This window comes from Eschrichtius robustus, chromosome 9 (genome assembly GCF_028021215.1).
Source record: "Eschrichtius robustus isolate mEscRob2 chromosome 9, mEscRob2.pri, whole genome shotgun sequence".
In the NCBI taxonomy this organism is placed as follows: Eukaryota; Metazoa; Chordata; class Mammalia; order Artiodactyla; family Eschrichtiidae; genus Eschrichtius; species Eschrichtius robustus.
Window position 1 is genome coordinate 3,388,100 of NC_090832.1, and position 22,191 is coordinate 3,410,290.

General features: G+C 43.9%; 1 protein-coding gene across 1 annotated transcript in view; it reads left to right on the top strand.

Moving 5' to 3' along the window:
* PDE10A (phosphodiesterase 10A) overlaps positions 1-22,191 on the top strand; it is a 587,420-nt gene that overhangs the window by 239,681 nt on the left and 325,548 nt on the right. Inside the window, 1 exon segment of the mRNA XM_068550956.1 lies at positions 5,694-5,828. Within this exon segment, the coding sequence (XP_068407057.1) occupies positions 5,694-5,828 (135 nt within the window).

Consider the following 22,191-nt stretch of genomic DNA (forward strand, 5'->3'; position numbering starts at 1 on the left):
CTGCGCCACCAGGGACGCCCCCAAAACCATCTTAGTGCTTCCTCTCTCTTACTTTTCTTCATGACAGAATTCTCTCTGTCTTCACCCATTGCCTCCTTTTTCCTAAATGCAAGGAAAAGAGCTGTCTTCCCTCCTTCCCTGAGGCATCACATCTTACTCCTTCGTCCAGTTCCCTCACACAGTGGCCAGGCTCTGAACCCTGGTCGCTTGTCCATACACGTGAGACCCTGTCACCGTCAGCTTCTTATTCCCTAATTAAAGCTGAGCTCCGAGCTCCATTAGCCTGAGGAGAATCTCCTCCTCCCACACGCTCTCCATGCCGGCCACTGCCCTGTGCCCTCTGCGCCACACCTCCAAGTGTTCACGCTTCTCAAGATGGTTCTCCAGCACACCTGCACTCCCTGTCCTGAGCACCACTGAGATGGTTTTCTCAGGCCTAATGCTCTGAAACCTGCTTACAGCAAATGATAGCATTGCTTCCACGATCCTCCTAGAAGGTCAGGTGCTCCCTCGGTATCAGATCCTGCGCGTGAGAACTGCCCCTCGGCGGTCCCCACGGCTCGCGCTCTATCCTGAAGCACCCTCTCTCTCTGCCTTGCCCTGCAGTGTGCCTGAGCTCATTCAGAAAATAAAAGAAAACAAAGGAGCTGCTATAAAGCAGCCATCCTGTGAATTTCACAAACCGAATCAATTGTAAATAATTTGTGAATTTTACAGTTGTGGAAATTTACAACCCAGGCCTTGGTGCCCCGCTGTCAGAAGGACTCCCTGACCCTTGGTGAGTGCAGGGCGCAGGGGCTGGCACCGGGGCGCCTGGGGTTTCATCAGTCTGGACAAGAGAACACATAGTGTTCTCTTTCTGTGGTCTTTCTCTTAGAACTCTGCTGTTCCCACGGTTTGTCCTCAGTGGGTGAAGTTACTCTGTGGCCTAGGGCCTAAGCGGGAGGCCTTCTGTGGTCAAGGAGCCTGCATTTCATGTTACACTGACTCCCAGGAATGGTTTATAGAAGGAAGGGAGTCCCGACTGCTCTGGTGGAACAGAATAAGGCTGGGAGAAAGCGGTGTGCCGTGGTAACCTGAGTGGATCCGTAGCGGGGGACACGGATGCTGGGAAGTGAGGTTTGAGCCTCACACGTGTCGGAACGCAGTCAGAGCTATTTGATCGTCCTCTGTTTTCTGTCAGGCAGCTTCATCTCGTCTTCTTTCCTGGACCTTGATCCATCTGATTGGTCCTCTATACCGCCAACCCTTCACACTCTGAAAGAGGCGTAGTGTGTGTACGGGAGTGTGCCTACGTGTGCACGTGTGTGCCTGTGCATGTGTGTCTGTGTGTGTGTGTGTCCCCTCTTTTCTCCTCTCCCTCTCCTTCTTTCCTTCCTTCCCTTGGTATCTGTTACTCCCCTACAGGTCCCTTCTCCTTCAGGAAAACGTGGTCTTCTTGGTGGCCCCAAAACACAGCATTCCTGGAATCTGCTGAATGGTTTATCTGGGGAGAAAATGTCTAAATTCGAGATTGGCTCAAATTTAGGTGATGTTTATTGGTGCATGTGCAGCTCCTGCTGGCTCAATTTCGAGTCTGTGTGCAGCCTATTGTCTAGGATTAATGCTTTTCACTTTATTATTAAAAATCTTTAAATCCTGGTTTTCATCTGTATAAAAATGTGGCTGCTTATGTCAGAAACGTTTGTAATCTGTATGTCCCCAAGCCTCACCAGTTTTGAGTGTGAATAAGGGCACAGTACCTGTTTCGGCTCGTTAGTGCACACGGGTGTCACCAGCTCCCAGCCCCAGCGCTTGCCGAGGTGCCGTTTTACTCCATCTCATTCTCTCCCTGATGCCCGCCATCCTCAGGGCTGCCAGCCTCTGCTGCACGTGTGGGCCTGGGCTCCTGCCAAGGGCCGATCATCCTGCTGGTCCGGCCCCGGAGCTCCCAGTTCACACAGGTCTCTGCTCGTCTGAGCTGTGCGGGGAAGAGCAGTCGCCCCTGGTGTCCTGCTGGCCTACTTGCTGGGCCGGGGAGTCCCTGGAGCCCCAGAGCGGCACCCTGTGTGTTTACACACGCACCTTCTTCTTTGCCCATCACTTTGTATGCAGAACAGTGACTCCCTGCAGCCTTGGATCCTGGGCTCAGTCCAGCAGTCACAGCAGACTCCTGTTGCATTAACGTGTGAAGTAATGGAGTTCTCTCAAGGCCCCCAAAGGTCCCCTTTGTGATTCAATTCCTGTTTTTCCTGGTGTGACACCAGCCTGTTTGTGCCTGTAACGCAGTGCTGGACAGGATCTCAGTTCCACGCAGGGAGAGGCCTGGTCAATGCAGCGAGGTGTCGCCTGCCCCACCTGCCCCGGCTTTTCCGGGGGAGCGACCCTCCTACCGACCTTTAACGTCTGTCCTTCTTCTGCAGTCTTCGTGGTTGAGTTTCAATCCCTATCTATTCCTCTTATTTTAGAAAGAAACTTTGGCTCTGGTCTTTTAGACACAGTTATCATTAGAATGTCCTAAAATTTTAAAGGAATATGTGATCTGCCACACAGGGCTGGAGGCTAGAGGGGTCAGGAAAAGCAAACCTGTGGATGCCTCCACCTCCAGCCCCGCCCGGCCTGGTGGTTCCTGGCACTCCTGCCTCAAGCGCTCTTGGCAGATTGGGGGTGGCCTGAAATAGGCAATATCCATGGCCCTCCATCAAGCCCATAGCTCGACTTTGATATGAGGCATGTCATGTGACTGGTCCGATACTGCACGGGAAATATCGAAACTGAGACTAGAATACTAGCCATCCAACTCCAGCATTCGCTCCGTTTTGTGTTTTTGTTTCCACACAACTCTAATTACTCAAAATGTTATGCCGATGGTTTCACGGGTGCATACGTATATCACAATTTATCCGAGTGCTCTGTTTAAATATGGGCAGTTTAGGTGTCAATTATACCTTCATTAAGCTGTCTTAAAATAATTCATATGTTATGGGACATTTTAATCCGAAATACTTATTACATATCAAAAGTCATCCTCTCACCAATAAAGCATCCTAGAATCTGTACATAGGACTTAGAAATTATTTGTAATCGGTTGTTGTATGATTTTTCACTTCAGACATGTGACCTCAGCTTTCTTGTTAGTTATTTACACATCAAAGGTAAGAATAGCAACACAGAGACCCATGAACACTAGTTAATTGTTGCATGCACACAGATGTACCTGGCAGTCTTGGTTCTACCCCACTGCCCGACCCTGCTGTTACTGGCATGGAGAGGGCTGGATTAAACTTGTCAAAGGACTGATGTTTGGCATGGTTCTGGTCTTATTTGCTCTGATGACCTTTGTCTTCAGCCACCTCTGCTCCTTTCCTCAGTTCTTGCCTTTTTTCCCGACACACAGTGCCCAGCTCTTCTGCCCATGATGTTCGGTGGTCGCCACCCCAAGAATCTTCCTTAATGACAGCAAACCTCATGACCCTGTGGAAAGAGACCAGGCTGAGCCCGACATCGCCCCATGACACACACACTTCTGAATCGAACCCCCTGTCTCTATAACACCCCAGCACACTGCCATTCTCCCAGTGAGAACAAGTACACCACACTCTCCACGTGTGTTCAGTAACTGGGAAGATTCTCCCAGCCATTCCCCCTCAGCTGGCCAGATCAGCCCTGCTGGTGTGAACCAGCATCTGGGTGCTTCAGGCGTAGGAGGTGTGCTAGGAAGGTATGGTTCCCCGGAATCTGGACACAGAGGGGGCTCTTCATTTGCTCCTTCTGGTTTTACTGCAGCCCTGGGCCCTTGAGGGCGAGGCTCTAGAAAAGTGGTCTCCGGCCTTGTTGACCCACGATGGCGTTCACTGGCACCGCTCTGTCCTTTGGAAGTATCCAAGGCCCTGGGCAATTCCCACTGCATCATGGGAACTCTGTCCCCATCCCTTCCTCTCTAGAAAGCTTTTCAGATTGCACATGAGAGAGATGAATCTATGCATTCTAATTTATTTTCAAGAAAAAATGAAACCTTTATTATTAAAAATCACATTTACTGTTACAAGTTACTTTCAATAGCAGAAGAGCTGAAGTTGCAAACTGACCCAAGCCACTTCGGTATTTTCGAAACCAGGTTCTTAATGGAAGATGCCCATGGGCCCCAGTAGTTAGAGCTGGGTGAAGGGTACAGGGTGCCTTTCCTATCTCCCCACTCCCCAGGTATCTTGTGGATGAGGTAAATCTCAGACCAAATCCTGCAACTGAGACGAACCTTTGTCAGGGAATGGGCACAGGGACACACAAAGACAAATCGTTTACCTGTGATTGGAGGCTTCCCGGGAGAGCCCCACTCCTGGTGGTGAGTGCTCTGTTCACTGTCATTCTGGGCATCCTGCTGCTGGCCTCTCATGAGATGTTCACTCAGGGAAGGTCAGTACTGTTCTAGCAGCAGCATTCAGCTAACCTTTGAGTCCCACCAGATGTTAGATCCCTCCACTTGCAGCTCCCAGAACTGGAAAGAATTGCTGGAGTCTTTTACCTTCTTCATATCACCGTGCAGAAGCCCAAATCTTCTAACCAGTTCATCCTTCTTGAATTCCCCTCATTTCACCACTGAAATGCCATATATATATACCCATTATTATATATTATATATATTATATATATAATATATATAATTTATATATATATTATATATAATATATATTATATAATATATAATATATATTATATATAATATATATAATAATATATTATATATTATATTATATATAATATATTATATATTATATATTATATTATATATATTATATATATTATATATATTATATATATTATATATAATATATATTATATATATATACCCATATATTATTATACCCATTATTCTGATGACAAACCCTTCAGTATGACCAGCAATAAAGACAGTTGAAGAATCTCTAGCGGCCACCTGCGGAGTATGAGATTTCGATGCTTCTTTCACATATTAAACACTTCTGAAGTGCGTCATTGATCAGGGGGCTCAGGTGCTAACTACCTACCCCAAGGATGTAGATTAAAACTGCCTAACGACTCAGCATCACGCTGTCTATACTAAAGGCTGTTAAGGTGAATGACAGGTAATATAACACCAACATCACTGTGTCGCGGGAATGCGTCTGAGACCCAGGCCTGATGAAGGCACAGCACAATTCCTGGGTTCTTAAAGAGGTTTGTAGCTAAGCTGAACATAGGCCAGCATTGTACTGAGCAAGCATGTGAGTCTAGCTCCTCACCCTCCACCTTCCCTCTCGCCCTCGTCTCATCTCCTGACGCACCAAGACACACATACACTCACGTTCCCTACATTTCGGGTCCCGTCGGAGGTGCTAGACAGTGCAGGCTGACCTGACATCCCCTTAGGAAAACCTGCCAAATCGAGTCTGACTCTTAAAGCCACCTGCAAATAGCTAACTCTCGGAGTCCACTGTACCTGACCAGAAGCCGGATGTTGTAGCCAGTGTAAGTTTCTGACCATGACAGCTCTGAATCCACAGTTTGGCGCTGTGTGTGTGTGTGTGTGTGTGTGTGCGTGTGCGCGCTCCCATATTGAGGGGCAGTTGCAGCCCTGGTCACACTGTGTAAATGACCTTCCTGGGGTTGGAGACTTCCTGGGAGAGCCCCACTCCTGACTGTGACAGTACATTTCACTAGTAGTTGACATTAACACCATACCCTGTTGTTCTCTCCAGCCAGCTGCCTCCCCTTCACACTTAAAAGTGGGAGCAAAGGACCCGCTTTGCTGACACTGAGAAGCAGGCCAGACACCCAGGAGCAGATGAGCAATGACCCAGCAGAAGGCAGCCTGGACTCTTGCAGTGCAACAGGTACAAGGAAAGCCCCGCTGTGACGTCCCCCCCTTAAGACTGTCTCCACCTTCCCTGATAATCCCGCCTCATCTGAGCAGGGGCTTTGTGGACAGTGGCCAAGAAAACTGTCCGTGATCGGGAAAGATACGGGGATTCTCGAGGTTAGAATAGTTCCCAGGAACACAGAGGCAGTCTTGCATGAGTTTTCTAAAACACCTGTATGGCTTTTTTCTCTTTCACTTCTTTCTCCTATGTTGGAGGATTTATTTGACCAATATACTTGCTCTTTATCTCTCTTTTTTGTAAGTCGGATCAGGCATCTTCTTGATTGAGTAGACAGTGAGATGTCTGATTCTGGTGCTGAGGGGACCAACAGGAGTCATGGGAAGACGTATGGTATGTGAACTTACTGCACTAGTTGAGGTCTCCTAGAGAGAGAGAGGCCAATAAATAGCTGAGAAATGAGCCCTGCAGCCTCTGCAATACGGGAAGTGGAGATGCCCCCAACAATGGCTGAGAGGAGGAGGGAGGCCAGGCATAGGGTGGCCCAGAGGCCAAGAGGAGGAAACATTTCAAGGAGAAAGCAAGCAACGGAGACAAAGTCCCCAGGACGTTAATGGTGGACTTGGCAGTGTGGATTCTGGGTGGACCTTGGGGAGAGCTGTTCCGGGCAGGGACAGGAGGAAGGCCTGAGGTCCCAGGGCAGGGCCGGGGGAGGGGGCGGGAGGCAGCAAGTGTGCGGAGCTCTTACAATGGGTTTTGTTTTATAGAACAAGGAAGTAGGACGATAAGCTGGCAGGGGAGGTAGGGATCAAAAGGGTTTGTTTAGTTTGTATATATATATTTTTTTAAAACATGGGGCAGGGCAGATTGATTGAACCCTATCAGTGGCAAATGTGATCATCCTACAGCCAGGTGGAGACTCTCTCCTATCTGTGGAAGTCTCCAAAGCAAAAGCAGTACCTTTTCAGCCTTATTGTAGGAAGAAGGCTGCTTATCACTCCAGTCAAGAGACCTTAAAGCAAAAACAATGCCAGGAAGCTGTAGATAGACAGATACACACACACACACACACACACACACACACACACACACACACACGTGCAAATTCAATTCCAGTGTCAAATTCAGTGCCAGTGGGGAAACCAAATACAGCGTCTTTACATTTTTGGGTAGCCACTTGCCCTCTGTGGCTACTGTAATTTAAATTCGTCAAAATTCAGTGAAATTAAAAACTCAGTTTCTCAGTCAAACCACCACATGTCAAGTGCTCAGTAGCCATGTGTGGTGAGTGGCTACTTAGGGAAGAGCATAGAAGTGGACTGTTTCCACAGTCACATTCTGTTGGATCGGCTGCTGCGAATCCTAAGGGGAAGAATATTCTTAAAGAAAGATTGGCCTACAAGAAGAGGAACTATTTGTTGGAGAAGGGAGCAAAGCAAACTGAGAAGGGATTTGTCAATCCTGAATAAAATGTAAGAGAAACATGATGAAGGCAAGGCCAGGCATTTGAAGAATTAGGAGACATGGAATCATAGGTTGCTCATGAGAACTGAAGAGGTCAGCACCAAATCGACAGCTACTAACCGGAGTTTATTGTAAGAGAAGGAAATCGAATGCAAAAAAATCAGTAAAAATATAGTAAAGGCAGCTCCAACAATTATATTTCAGTTTTTTATTTGTAATTCAATTTTTTGCAACTCAGAACAGGATTCCCTTGAAACTGAGATTGTTGAATAATTCACAGAGGAGCTTTCTGCCCCCCACCCCACGGTGTCCTTGAACGCTGGGCTTCTTAGCACATTCAGGTGTGACTTCTGAGGCTTAGAGAGGCTGGTTTCCTAAAAGATGGAAGGGCATGTGGAAGGTGGACCTCTGAGTCCTGGCTCAGCGCTCTTTCTGGGATCTCGGTGGGCAGGGGCCCTGACTAGAGTCTGGGCACCCTGAGACTTGGTTCTGAGCAGAGAGCAGGGGTCCATGCCAGCCCCGTTTTGGAGCAGAATCAGGGCAGGGCTAGGGGAGCCCCTGTGCAGCCTGGAGCAACCTGGCTCAAGGTCCAGGGACCAAAACATGGCATCTGATCATGATTGCTATTAGTACCATTTCAGCTACATTTGGGGTCAAATAGGATTTCCTGGGCTTCCCCCTAGTAATTCCCATAATTTTAAGACTACTATTTTCATGGAGAAATATTTTCTGTTTTAAACAACTGACTTGAAATAAACTTCTGGATCTCAACTTTTATACGTTAACATTCCTAGTTAGGAATACAGCATTAGCATTTTTCAAAGACTTAAGCAAATTCTGAACTACTTACTTGATAGGGATAGTGCTGGGGTTGAGGCTAAGAATAGTGTTTCATCTTTTGAAAAATCTGCTTTCCTTGAATGAAATCATGTAATAAACTGCTATTCGTAAGTCTTTTTCTCCCTACAGTCTAAATGGTAAATGAAAATAGGATTTTAATAACTCCTAATATTGGTTTCCAAAGGATCCTTTTATTGGGTAATGAGAACTAATTATCTGCAAAGTTTCATGCCCTTTTTTGTCTTGGCTACCAGGAAGCTCCTAGAAAAACGAATTGATTTAATCACAGTCTTTGAAGTTTTCATGAGGAAGCTTCAACACTGAGGCCAAAGAGAGTTATTGGAATTGAGTGAGAGAACAGGATGGGGGGAAGGAACAGTGACTCTGGAATCTGACTCTGGTTCAAGCTCTGTCCGTAGCTAAGAAGGACCAGAAACTCGACTTTATCAGTTACCCTACGTAAATAAGTATTTCTGTTGGGTAATTGACTATTATCATAAGTATTTATCAGAACACTAATTTATTTTATTTATTTATTTTTGGCTGCACTGGGTCTTTGTTGCTGCATGTGGGCTTTCTCTAGTTGCGGTGAGCCTGGACTACTCTTCTTTGTGGTGCGTGGGCTTCTCGTTGCGGTGGCTTCTCTTGTTGTGGAGCACGGGCTCAAGGCGTGCGGGCTTCAGTAGTTCTAGCACGTGGGCTCAGTATTTGTGGCTCGTGGGCTCTAGAGCACAGGCCTGGTAGTTGTGGCACACGGGCTTAGTTGCTCCACGGCATGTGGGATCTTCCTGGACCAGGGACCGAACCTGTGTCCCCTGCATTGGCAGGCGGATTCTTAACCGCTGCGCCACCCGGGAAGCCCAGAACACTAATTTATTGACTTATAATGGCAATGATCTCTTTGTGGTAACCAGAATGTTCCTGTTTGTAATCCATGGAAACCTCTTTCCTGATATTGAGATATCTAGGAAGCCAAAATACTAATTAGCAATTTGCTTAGGATTAAGGCAAAGGGAAATAACATCTTGAGGGATGTTTCATCCAAACCATAGTAATATCATTGCAATACTGTTGCTGCCCAGTTGAGAACATTTTTCTGGTGGCAGGGATGCTTTTGCCTCTCAGACTTTATCTTTTCCCTTCTCTACAAAGCTAAGCACTACTAAAATGTGCTTTTCTGACACCACTACACCATGTCAGCCGTCCCTCCACATTTTTCAGATGCGTTTCTATCGCCAGTGTTGTTAGAGTGCTGTACTAGGAGGATGGCTGTCCCACTGGGAAGACGATCATTCCCAATACCTCCACGTTCCTGGAGGAGCGTGGCCCTGTCCACGCTTCCTTCTCTCTGGCAGTGCCTGTGTCGTTATTGTAATCAATCAGAACTCTTTTTTGTGGGGGGAGAATTCACATTTTACATGCAAATAAATAAAATTTTCAATATTTAAATGAAGAGTTGATCATTAGCAAATGATTGCTTTAGTTATTGTCTTAATAATCCATAGGCACTTGTAATATTTTTAACGTTACGGCATCTTTTTAAAAAACAGACTCCGTATTTCACCTTCTATCAAAATTATCTAGTACCTAAATTATAATAGCCATCTTATATATCAAAAATCGGTAACCAAAAGCTGTGTATGAATAATTTTCCACCTGAAGGTCTACTTATTGTCAGTTGTATTTGATGCCACACGATTCTGTAACAACAGACTATTTGAACAAATTCTTGAATTCCTGGCATCTTCCTTGCCACCCCAAGAAGTATTTTTTAAAGACTATTCTGGCTTTGGCACCATGCTAGGTGCTATGGGGAACATAGCCTCAAACAATCTCTGTACTTTAAAAGGTTTTATATTACAAATCCTTACAAGAATTCCTGAGTCCCGTCCTCATGGAACTATCTTAGGAGCTGTGGGCGTTCCGGGGAATCTGGGTGGTTGACAGGTACGTGGAGCATTGAGAACTGGAGTTCTGGGCGCTGGTGATGCAGGAGAAGCCACCTGCTATAGCATCAAGGTTTGTTGTGCTTTGCCCATGAGGACAGTAGAGTCTGCAGTGAAAAGGGGATGACCGCTGAAAGGAGATGATGTAAAGGGCAGAGACAGAAAAGAGGAGAATGAGGGGAAGTCACGGATGTATGCTATAATTGTATATTTGGTTACGGGCTATTATCAATTGATGATGGAATTCATTTGTTATATCTTTCTATACTACGGCTTTTTTTTCCCCTTGACCAAAAGCATGAGATGATCAAATGTATAACAGGAAAGATGGTTTATCTGTTTGGTTTTACATCTCTTCGTGTGTTTATTTTAATCTCTCACTGTTCTCCAGATCTACAAAAAGGGATATTTTCTGTTCAGTGAAACCTGTTCACAAAATCTAATCATCAGGGCTTTTTGCTCTTGATCAAATCCCATTGATTTTTTCCCCCCTCTTAATGGTCAATACATTGGTGAATTTGCAGGTGTGACGGTAAGGACAGAAGTGCCTCTGAGGAGTGTTAGTGGTGACAGATAGGATGACGTATGTAAACTCTGTGTGAACTCTTCTTGGAAAGGACACTGTGCAAAGAAAGCCAAGGTTGCAGGGAAGTTGTAGCATCCCTAGCGTTCCTGCTGTCAGCTCTCCTTGAAGTTATCTCAGCCACACCCCGGCCCCTGGCAGACAGGCAGTGGTGGTGCTGGTTGACTCATAATTTAAGTGGGTACTCCTGGGTCTCTCCTCCCTTTCTTTCCTGATCCCCACGCTACTCTCCCTTTCCTTGAAGGAGCGCCCGCAGGTCCCTCCAAAGCTGTTGGCATTGTGCGCATCTGTTCGTCTGGCGGTGGGTTTTGTTCAACACCCACAGCGTTTGCTGGCCCAGAGCCTGAGAACTCGAGCCCGTTCCCAAACGTATATAGAATTTCTCTGTTAGGGACAACATATTGTGTGTGACACTGCTGCAGCTGAGTTTACTCCCTCCTTGGTGAACATGTGTGAATATGTTTGGGTGTGTGTGCAGCAGCCTTGAAAAATGTGTGGGGAAAGAAAATGCTAGAAGCTGTGTTTTCCACGACTTGACTACTCTGGTAGCCAATTGTTCCACCCATTCTTCCTGGTGATCTGACTTTGTGACTTGCGAAGTCACATCCTTACTGCCGAGGGACTAGCTACCTCCACTCCTTCTTAGAGAATCTCAGGGGATGTGAAAACAGGAGAGACAGGCTGGCTGGTCCCTGGTTGGCTTCTCAGCCCCGCACCATCCCATAGCCATTGGTGAGGGTCAGAGGCGAGGGGCACCTGCTGTTGGGAAGGAGTGATGGTTAGGAGGTGCCGAAGAGGCAGGATGGAGACGGGGAGGTGGGAGGTCCCAGAGAAGGTCAGGTCACATTTTCTTGCTTTTGGCCTAAGCCCAAGATTTACAGAGCTGAAGAGCAAGGTACATGATCGTTGGAGTAATTCAGCAAATTGGACAGAGTTTCTGAGCTTTCAAATGCGTAATGTTTCTTATCTTTGTTCTCAAAAGAGAGCGTCAGATCAATCTCCACGTTCCTTTAACTTCACATCTACAACAACTTTTGAACTTACTTTTGAAAGCCTTGAGCTGATAGTCTCTGCTCTGCTTTGTGTTTCTTTGGAACTCACGGAGGGGGAACGTGAATTAACAGCAGGAGTGAGCACAAAAGGAACCCAGTTGTGTCTTATCCTTGTGTTCTTTGTATGGCTTTGCCCACAAAACCCTCTTACGGCTCTAAAACTTGGCAAAGTGACACCCGTGTTTTTGTCCCACCTGCCATCCCTGGATGAGGCTAAAGCAACAGCTGCATCAGCTCAGCGTCCCAACCACAGAACTCCTTGGAGACGTCACTTCTTACGAGAGGCTTGGACCGCACACCGGGTGTAAGGCAACGTGACTGCAGGGTCTGGGCCACTCGAACAGAGGTAGGGAGTGACTGCAGTTTTGTCTTATTCAAAATAATTATTTGCAAGTTTACAGACAACTCCAGGATCTGACCTTTGCAACACAACACGGTGTTCCCTTCTCCAAAGTGAGTTGTTCCTGAGTTAGTGAGATGTGTGCACTTCACCTCTCAGAGACGCTATCTAGTTTTTGTTCAGACGTATTTCAGGTTGCATAGCAAGTTGAGGAGCATTCTGGTTGCCAGAGATCGCTGCAGTGGGCTCTCATCAGTCCGCTCATTTTCAGTACGTGACCTTTCCCAGAGCAAGCCCTGGTTCTGAGAGGTTTCATCTTGTGTAATAAGAATATCAGAGCCCCTGTGTGCATTTGGTTCCAGCAGATTAGATAGTGAGAGCGCAGTATTGTAATGAGCCGCGCTCACTCCTCAGATGACGTGGGAAGTCCAGCGACCTCGCGGGCCAAAGGCCGGCTGCCAGCTCGGCTTACTCAGCGCAGAACCGAGCCTGCCTTTGTCCTCTTCTGCTTCTAGCTCCTTTGAATTGTGTAACGCTTGTCAGCTTAGCACATCTGTGAGTGTGCCACGTGCTGTCACTCTCCCGCGGGGAGTTGGTTGATCTTAACGGTCTACTTCTTGACACTCAAATAGGTTTCTGAAGTGTTACTGAACGTTTCTTGTATGTGAGTGTGTGCCCCAGATGGCAGCGTTGTCCCATTTCAGTGTGTGATTGCTGCTCTCCAGGTTGTGGAGGGATGCTGTGCCCGAGATTAGAATCAAGCCCTTAGGGTCGGCTGTGAGGTCCTTACTCAGGCAAAAAGCCCATTGACGTCAGCAACCGGGGAACGTGGTCTGGTTTCATTATAAGTTAAAAGTGTTCACCGTCAGAAGGAAACAGAGAAAGGGCAGGGTGTTTTTAGAAAATTAGGTTTAAAAAATGAACCTGTTCTCTGCTGTGCGTGGTTTTTCCTTTGCAATTTACTGCACACAGAGTTTATCCTTAAGCAGACTCTCTGTCTCAGGGCATGTTCTGAACTCACACAACCCTGACCCTGACTTTGAGGTAGCTCCATCCATCAGGGGCTCAAACATTGTTTGCCTCTTGAAGGAAGGATAGACATACTCTAACATAGCTGGAGTGGCCCTGCCTACCTCCTGACCTCCCCTCTGACACCCGAGGCTGCAGCACCCAGGCCCAGACTGCCCGAGGGTTCCCTTGCACATCTCCTTTGTAGCACGTGAGGGTCCCTCCACATGTCCAATTTCTCCTCCCTCAGTTTATCAAACAGTCATTCGTCAGGACTCATCTCAAGCCTATGAAGTCTCCCCTCACCCCACTCCAAACACACACATTCTCCAGGAAAGCTGATCGTCCTCCCCTCCAGCTACCAGCATATCTTCTTCTTACATCTCTTGGTATTGTGCAAATACTTCCATCAGCCTCCTCTCCAGACTGACTTTCCTGATGGCAGAGACCATCTTATTTACTTCTGTATCCCCAGCACCTACTGCTGTGTTGGAACATGTTAGAAATTCAGCAAAACAATTTTTGTGGAATCAAAGAAAGCGGCATAATCCAAGCTGGGATTGGCACAGAGCTGCCAAGTGGTCAGAACCCTCCTGAAAAAGTACAAAGGACAGCAACAGTGGCCCATTCTGTTTGTGGTTTTTCGGTTCTGAACACAACCAGAGGACAAAGGAAACGCACCTGTGGAAGGCATGGAGTCACTGGAGACCAAGTTGGGTCGTTTGCCTCAGCAGTGCTGGACAGGTGGCCCTTCTGTAAGCTTTCCTTTTTCCCAGGAATTCATGCCCAGGTATCTGAAGTCAGGGCCTTTTGTTTGAACAAGATATCTCTCCTTCTGTCTATCAGTAGAGCCAGGGTGTGCTTTGTAACTGATCTGTTTATTCTAAATATGGAAGGCATTTAACTGAGGTACTATTACCTATGAGGCACAAAAGAATCTGATATTACAAATAGGACCTCTGGCTTTGTTCTCCTAATTATCATACTGACAGAATGCAGGTATCAGACATAAGCTGAATAGCCTACAATTTCCCAGCCAGTGCTGCCAACGAACCTGCATAGATAAACCCTTCGAATGTCTCACTTTTTCTCATTGGTACTACCTATAAAACCATCTGCATGATAGCTTTATCCTCTAAGAGAAAAAAATCGTGTGAACATTAAATTGTACCTTTTTCTTCAGAGGTTCTCCTAAGGATACAAGAAACCTAGTAAGTTGCATAATGTATGTGTTGTTTTGACATCAGAGATAAGCTGATGGTGATATGCTTCCAGTGACGGTATACTTGGCAAATACTCTTACCACTGGCACTTAGAAGATGAGATTTCATTCCAATCATGGTAAACTCTGAGCATTATCTTTATAAATAAAGTAGGTATAAAACTGCCTAGGATAAACCATGTAATCTGCACCAAAAGTTAATTTAAATTCAAGTCTGACTTTCTAATTCTCGTCAGTCCCCAATCTACACAATATATTGGGTAATGAATGACATTTTAATTCCCCCCCCCCCACTAATTCTCTAACATCTGTATGATGTTACCTGCAAAAAGTAAAGGAAAAGGACGTGCTGTGTATGTGCTAATGTTGGGAGACACTAAGAGAGGTGATATTTAAAAATAAAAAAGCTTTCTTGAGGTATAATTTGCCCATTTGAAGCGTGCAGTTAGATGGTTTGGGGCATATTCATAGATATGTGCGACCGTCACCACAGTCAATTTTGGAACATCTTCATTACTTCAGAAGGAAACCGCATGCCCTTTAACTCTCACTCCCTAACCCTAGCCCCATCACCCTCCCACGTCCAGAAGCAGCCGCAGATCTACTGTCTGTCTCTATAGATCATCCTGTTCTGGACTTTCAAAGGAAAGGAATCACATAATATATGGTCTTTTGCAACTGTCTTCTTTCACTCAGCATAATGTTTTCAAGGTTTATCCATGTTGTAGCATGTGTCAGTGCTTCACTCCTTTTTATGGACAGATAATATTCTGTTTGATGGATATACCACGTTTTATCTCTCCACTCATCAATTGATGGACATTTGGGTTATTTTTACCTTTTGGCTATTGTAAATAATGCTGTTATAAACATTTGAGCTTTGTTGATTTTCTCTATTGTTTTTCTGTTCTTCGTTTCATTAATTTCCACTCTAATCTTTATAATTTCCTTCCTTCTGCTTGCTTTATGTTTAGTTTGCTCTTTCCAGTGTCTCAAGATTGGAAGGGTAGGTTACTGATTCGCAGTCTTTCTGCTTTATTGATTGTAGGCGTTTACAGCTACACATTTCCACCTAAGCACTGCTTTAGCTGCATCCCATAAGTTTTGATATGTTGTCTTCATTTCATTCATCTCAGAGTATTTTCTGATGTCCTTTTTAGTTCTTCTTTGACCCCTTGGTTGTTTAAGAGTGTTGTTTAATTTTCATCTATTTGTGAGTTCTCCAAATTTCTCCATGTTGTTGATATTTAATTTTACTCTATTGTGGCCAGAGAACATACTTTCTATTATTTTTATCTTTTTAAATTTGTTGTTTTATGGTCTAGCATATGGTCTATCCTGGAGAATGTTCTATGTGCTCTTGAGAGGAATGTGTTCTGCTGTTAGGTGGAGTGTTCTGTAGATTGAGTTGGTTTATGGTGTTATTCATGTCTTATATTTCCTTGTTGATATTCTGTCTCATTATATCCATTATTGAAATTGGGGTATTGAAGTCTCTAATTATTTTTGTTGAATTGTCCTTTTCTCTCTTCAGTTCCGTCAGTTTTTGCTCCATATATTTTGGTGCTATGTTATTAGGTGCGTATATCTTTGTAATTATTATATCTTCCTGATGGATTAACCTTTTTATCATTATGAAATATCCCTATTTATCTCTAGTAACATTCTTTTTTTTTGTTTTAAAGCTTATTTTGTTTGGATATTAGTCTAGTCACTCTAGCTTTCCTGTGGGTGCTTTTTGCCTTATATATCTTTTTCATCCTTTTACTTTAAACCTATTCATATCTTTGAATTTAAAGTGTATCTTCAGTAGACAACAAATAGTTTTCTTAATGCATTCTGACAGTCTCTGCCTTTTAATTGGATTGTTTGAGCCATTTACATTTAATGTTATTATTAATATAGTTGGATTTAAAAAAATTTTTATTTTATATTGGAGTATAGTTGATTAACAATGTTGTGTTAATTATAGTTGGATTTAATTCTGCCATTTTACTTTTGTTTCTATGTATCTCATGTCTCTTTTGTTTCTCTATTTTTCCTTGACTTCTTTCTTTGACATTGCATAGTATTTTCTGAAGTAGCATTTTAATTTCATTAATAATTTTTTTCATTCTATTTTTTTTTTCTGATTTCAAACCCCTCACTCTTTCTACTATATCAAGCCACTTCTCACATTTACGGTTACAAGTAGTGTTCCCTCCATATGGCCCCAGTTCAGGTTGCCTGCCTTCTCCTTAGGTAGTAGCCCTTACTAGGGTTATTTATCCCAGTTTTCATTTTTTATAACACTGGGGAAAGGACTAGAATTTAAGGCTTAACCTAAGTGTTTCAGTCGAGACAAGAGATTGCTAGCTAGAGCCAAGGGGCCTCCTGCTGTGACTGTTCAACCAAAGGTGCCTTAAGCAACTAGTAATTGTTACTGAATGATCTCCCTGGTGTTTAGGTGAGGCATTCATAGCACCTAAAATTCAGTTAGGGGGAATTCCCTGGCAGTCCAGTGGTTAGGACTCCACATTCCACTGCAGGGGGCACAGGTTTGATCCCTGATCAGTGAACTAAGATCCCTCAAACTGTGTGGTGTGGCCAGAAAAAAAAAAAAAAAAAAAGGTTAAAATTTAGTTAGGTACTAAGGAAATATTGGATTTTTTTTTTTAAATAATAGGAAGTTGGGATGTTTAAGGAAAAGGAAGGATTCACTTCATGAGTTTAATTCTACAAAGCCAAGCCTGAGGAATAAAATAATTCTCTGAGGTGCTTATTATTATGAAGGTTGATAGGAACCAATACTCACTACTCTCAGCAGGAATGGTAACTGAGTAAGACTGGAATGTTTTCTTTTTCTCTTTACCCTGTAGTCACAATTAATTTTTTTATTATGGTAAAATATCCATAACATAAAAGTTACCATTTTAGTCATCTGAATATTATTCCATTTTATGTATATACCACAATTTGTTGATCCATTCATCCACCAGGAAACACTTGGTTGCTTCCACCTTTTGGCTATTGTGAATAATAACTGCTAGGAATATGAGAGCACAAGTATGTTTCAGTCGCTGCTTTCACTTCTTTTGGGTATAAACACAGAGGTAGAACTGCTTAAAGTTTTGAGAAGTTGCCATGCCATTTTCCATAGTAGCTGTATCATTTTACATTTCCATCAGCCATTAACAAAGGTTCTAGTTTCTCCACATCCTTGTCAACATTTGTTATTTTCTTTTTGTTGTTGTTGTTTTTTACTTTAGTTTTTTGATAATAGCCATCCTAGTGGGTGTGTAAATTGGTCACTGTATTTTTGAGTTACTTTTTAGTGGTTGCTCTAAGGCTTACCATATACATCTTAACTTATTAGAAGCAGCTTCAAATTTATACTAGCTTAAGTCCAGTGATATAGAGACATGTTACTCCTATATAGCTCTATTCCTTTCCCCCCTTTTGATGGTATTATTGTTATACATATTATATTTATTATAATACAAGCCCAACAATATATTCTTATAATTATTAATTTACAATCTGTTATCATTTCCTTAGCAATTACAGCTTTGCCCCCACCCACTTCCTTTGTGCTGTATTGGCAAGTACATTATAGTTCTGTCACATTTTTTATGTTATAGGACCAAAAATATATATCTATTATTTTATATAATTATTTTATATAGTTGCTATTTTAGTGAGTTAAGAATCAGAAAAAGTATGCATTTATAGTGTCTTTTATAATTATTTCTACTGGTCGTCCTTACTCACGTGGATTAGAATTATAGTCTTTAGGCTGAAGAATTCCTTTAGTGTTTCTCATAAAGCAGGTCTGCTAGCAACAAATTACCTCAGTTTTTGCTTTGGGAAAATTCTTTATTTTCCCTTTATTTTTGAAGTATATTTTTGCTGGGTATAGAATTCTTTATTGACAGGCTTTTCCCCCTTTGAGCACTTTGAATGTGTTATTTGGCTGCCTTCTGGACTCCATTGTTCCTTCTGAGAAGTCAGCTTTTAACCTTTTGGGGTTCCCTTTTATGCACTTCATTTTTCTCTTGCTTTTTTCAAGGTTTTCTCCTGACTTTGACATTCAGTATTTTTACTGTGATGTGTCTATTTGTGGGTCTTTTTGAGTTTATCAGATTTGAAGTTCATCGAGCTTCCTAGGTGTGTAGGTTATTGGTTATAGTTTTTCGGTAAATTGGAGACATTTTGGCCATTATTTATTTGAATATTTTTTCTTCTCTTTTCTCTCCATCCTTTGGTACTTACATTATATGTGGGTTGGTATGCTTAATGGTACCCCACTTTTCTATGAGGCTCTGTTCATTTTTCCTTTTCTTTTTTCTCTCTGTTCTTCAGCTTGCATAATCTCTATTCAAACTATCTTCAAGTTTGCTAATTCTTTCTTCTGCCAGTTTATATCTACTGTTGAGCTCCTCTAGTTGATTTTTTATTGTACTTTTTGACTCCACAATTTCTACCTGGTTCTTTTTCATAAATTTCTCTCTCTTTCCTGACATTGTGTATTTGATGTGACATTGTCATTATGCCTTCCTTTACGTCTTTAATCATGGTTTTCTTTAGTTCTGTGAGCATATTTATAATGACTACTTTGATATCTCCTATTAAATCTGACATCTGGTTGCTCTCACAGGCAGTTTCTATTATCTGTTTATTTTTTACTTTCCCTTTCTCCCCCACCCACTTCCCCAGTGTGTGGGTCATACCTTCCTGTTTCTTTACATGTCTCATAATTTTTTGTTGGAAACTGGACATTTCAGATAATATATTGTAGCCACTCTGGCTACTGGTCCTCCCTCTGCCCAGGGCTTGCTGTTGTATTTGTTTGCTTATTTGTTTAGTTATTGCTGGATTATTTTAGTGAAGCCTATTCTCTCTCTCTCTCACACACACACACACACACATGCACACACGCACACATGCAGCATAACCCCCTGACATTGCTCCTCAACACACACACACACGCACACACACGCAGCATAACCCTCTGACACTGCTCCTCAACACACACAACACGCACACACACACAGGCGCACACACACACAGCATAACCCTCTGACATTGCTCCTCAGTACACACGCACGTGCACACACACACACGCACACACACGCACACATGCACACACACGCACACATGCACACATGCAGCATAACCCTCTGACATTGCTCCTCAGCACACACACACACGCACACACACACAACACACGCACACATGCACACACACAGCATAACCCTCTGACATTGCTCCTCCACTGGAGGCACAGCTTCTGGTGTGCCCACAGTCACCCTGGGTGACAATGGTACTGGTGGGGCTCTCTTCCTGCTTTCCTTGACTAAACAGTTGTTTGACTCCGCTAATTGCGTTGCTGGCTGATTGCTTAGTTGCTTTCAACAATGCCTAGGGATAGATTGATTTACAAACTGATCAAATCAAATTCTGGCTCCTTTGAAGGAAAAGTTTCTGAGGTCATGTTTGATATTCTAACCCTAGGAGGGCTCCCACCAGCGATCTTATTCCCCAGTTCTCTAAAGCAGGCTAGCCAGCCTACAGCCTAGAATGTCTCTTCCTTAAAACCACAAATCTCCTCCCAGTTGCCTTTCACCACACCTCCATTGTTCTTGAGAGTGCCCTCAATCTTAAACTTCTCCAGGCTCTATTGCAAGTGAAATCAGTTCCTTCCTCTTCCCAAGAGATAGGAGCTATCTGTTTTACAGCCTGCTTCTGCCCCCAGGCCAAATCTCTGAACCAGGGCTCTGGGGCTGAGAGTGGGGACATGGGCTAACTTCTCTCTGTGTGACACTTCTGCTCTAGGGGCTGAGTGCTTGTAGGGGAGGAGAGGTAGACAGCAGCCTGGGGTCTTCTTAGCTCACCTCTCCTGGCCTGGAACCTCCACCTCGCAGCTGGAGGAAGGGTGACTGAGGGCCAGTATTCTGAGCGTGCCATGTCCGAGGGAGAGCCTCCATTCCATGAATGGGGTCTGGGCTGCAGAAGGAAGCCTCACCTCTCCACTGCACTCACCGGGACTTTGCCTTAGCCACAGGGAGCTGGGGCAGGAGAGGAAACACTGAAGTCACCTCCCCTCCACCCCTGGGGCCCTGGGAGCTGGGGAAGAGGGAGCCCTGCCATCTTGACTGCAGCTGTCTGCAATGGAGTCTCCACCTCCCTCAGCTGGAAGGAGGGAGTGAAGATGCAACCGCAGTTCAAATATCACAGACCCTCTCAGTTCTTAACAAATGTCTGTAGATTTTCTTGAATAGATGTTTCTCCATTTGTTGTATGCTCTTAGGATCATTTGTAGAGGCTTTAAGTATATGTTTTTGGGGGTTTTTTTTCACAGTTTTCCCCAGTTTCTTTGGGGAAGGAGCCCACAGAGCTCTTCACACTGCCAAGCTGAAAGTTGGTCTCTAGATGATACACCCTTAGTATTATGCACACTGTTTTTCTTAGGGGAAAAAACCCTCATTTGTATCTCTATATAGAAACATTGTCCACTTCAGGGGAAAATGTGTTACAGAAATGGGGCTGAAAAATAAACATCACTTTCCATGGACTTCATTTTCAAATAAGAGATTTATTCTTAGGGAGAAAAAAGTCCCATAATTAATTGAATGAAAGTATATGGCAAATACAGGGGAAAGCTGCCAACTGGTTAAAATTGTGTTTTTAGGGAGTTAACATTCTCCACGAGTAGGTTTTTGTTTCATTTTGGAGCCTGATTTTGTTCTGATTTTGTCTCTTGTCTTTACTGTCAGTGCTCCCTTCTCATCCACTCTGTGTCCCAGATAGTTAAAAAGCAACCAAACAAAACCTTACTGGGTGATATTTTGACTCAGAGAAGCGTCTAGCTCAGCAGGCACTTACAGACCATGGACTGCACTCTCCTCTTTTCTCGTAAGTGAGGAAGCACAGTCCTCAGGGGTGAGAAGCTCCTCACATGCAACATCCCGCCTACGGAGCCCTGGTCTCCCGGCCCCCCTGCTGCTCGCTGCCCCACCTGCTGCTGTTACAGGACACTTTGGGGGTAGAGTCGGAGGGCGGTGAATCCCACCCTCCAGCATTACGTGACTCATCAGTTTTGTTTATAGATCTGACCTCCACTCCATGCGATGGCAGATCACTCCTGACTTCTTCCCACTGCCACTCTGACCCCTTCATTCCCAACATGCTGATGGAGGGCGGGGCGGGGGCTCCATCACATTGCCTTGTAGCTGCTACAGTGAAACATGGTGCACAGTGACCTGAAAATTCATTAGTTATAAGGCTGAGGGTAATGTCAAAAAATTAAAGAATTTCCTACTTCCCTGATTTTGTAAGTTTGTCTCTGTATTTAATTAACTTGCAATGAGATATACCTGTGCACTGCCCACAAAGGCAGGAAGCCTGTTATATAATGAGCCACCTTTCCTTCTGGTTTATGTTACATTTACAGTGCCTTGAATTATGTACACATTATCTAATATTGTTGTGCACAGATGTTGTGTGGTTTTGTGAGATGTTTCAACGTGAATCCATTAAAAGTAAAATATTTACTTCAAACTGGATTTATGAAATTCAGAATACATTTCAGAAAAATAATAAGTTGATTTCATATAACTGTATTAGCTAGCAGGAAAAAAAACTTTAAAAAACTTTTATGAGCATTATGGGAACAGCAAGGATTATTTGAAACCCGAAAATTGCTCAACAAGGCCCTGTGAATGTATTATTTTGCCTTCTTGCCCGAAGTTAATTGGCTCCACAAAAAAATTAATTCCTGAGATCAATTTTGTTGGTGCCAAGATGTGGGGAATACAAGGCTGTCCTTTCAGATTGGTGAGAATTATTCAAACAAATCAGGTTCTTAAAACCAATACTACGTGACTTAGAGTACTTACAGGTTTTTAAATAATAGTAAAAAGAGAAACCATGATGGTGATGTGG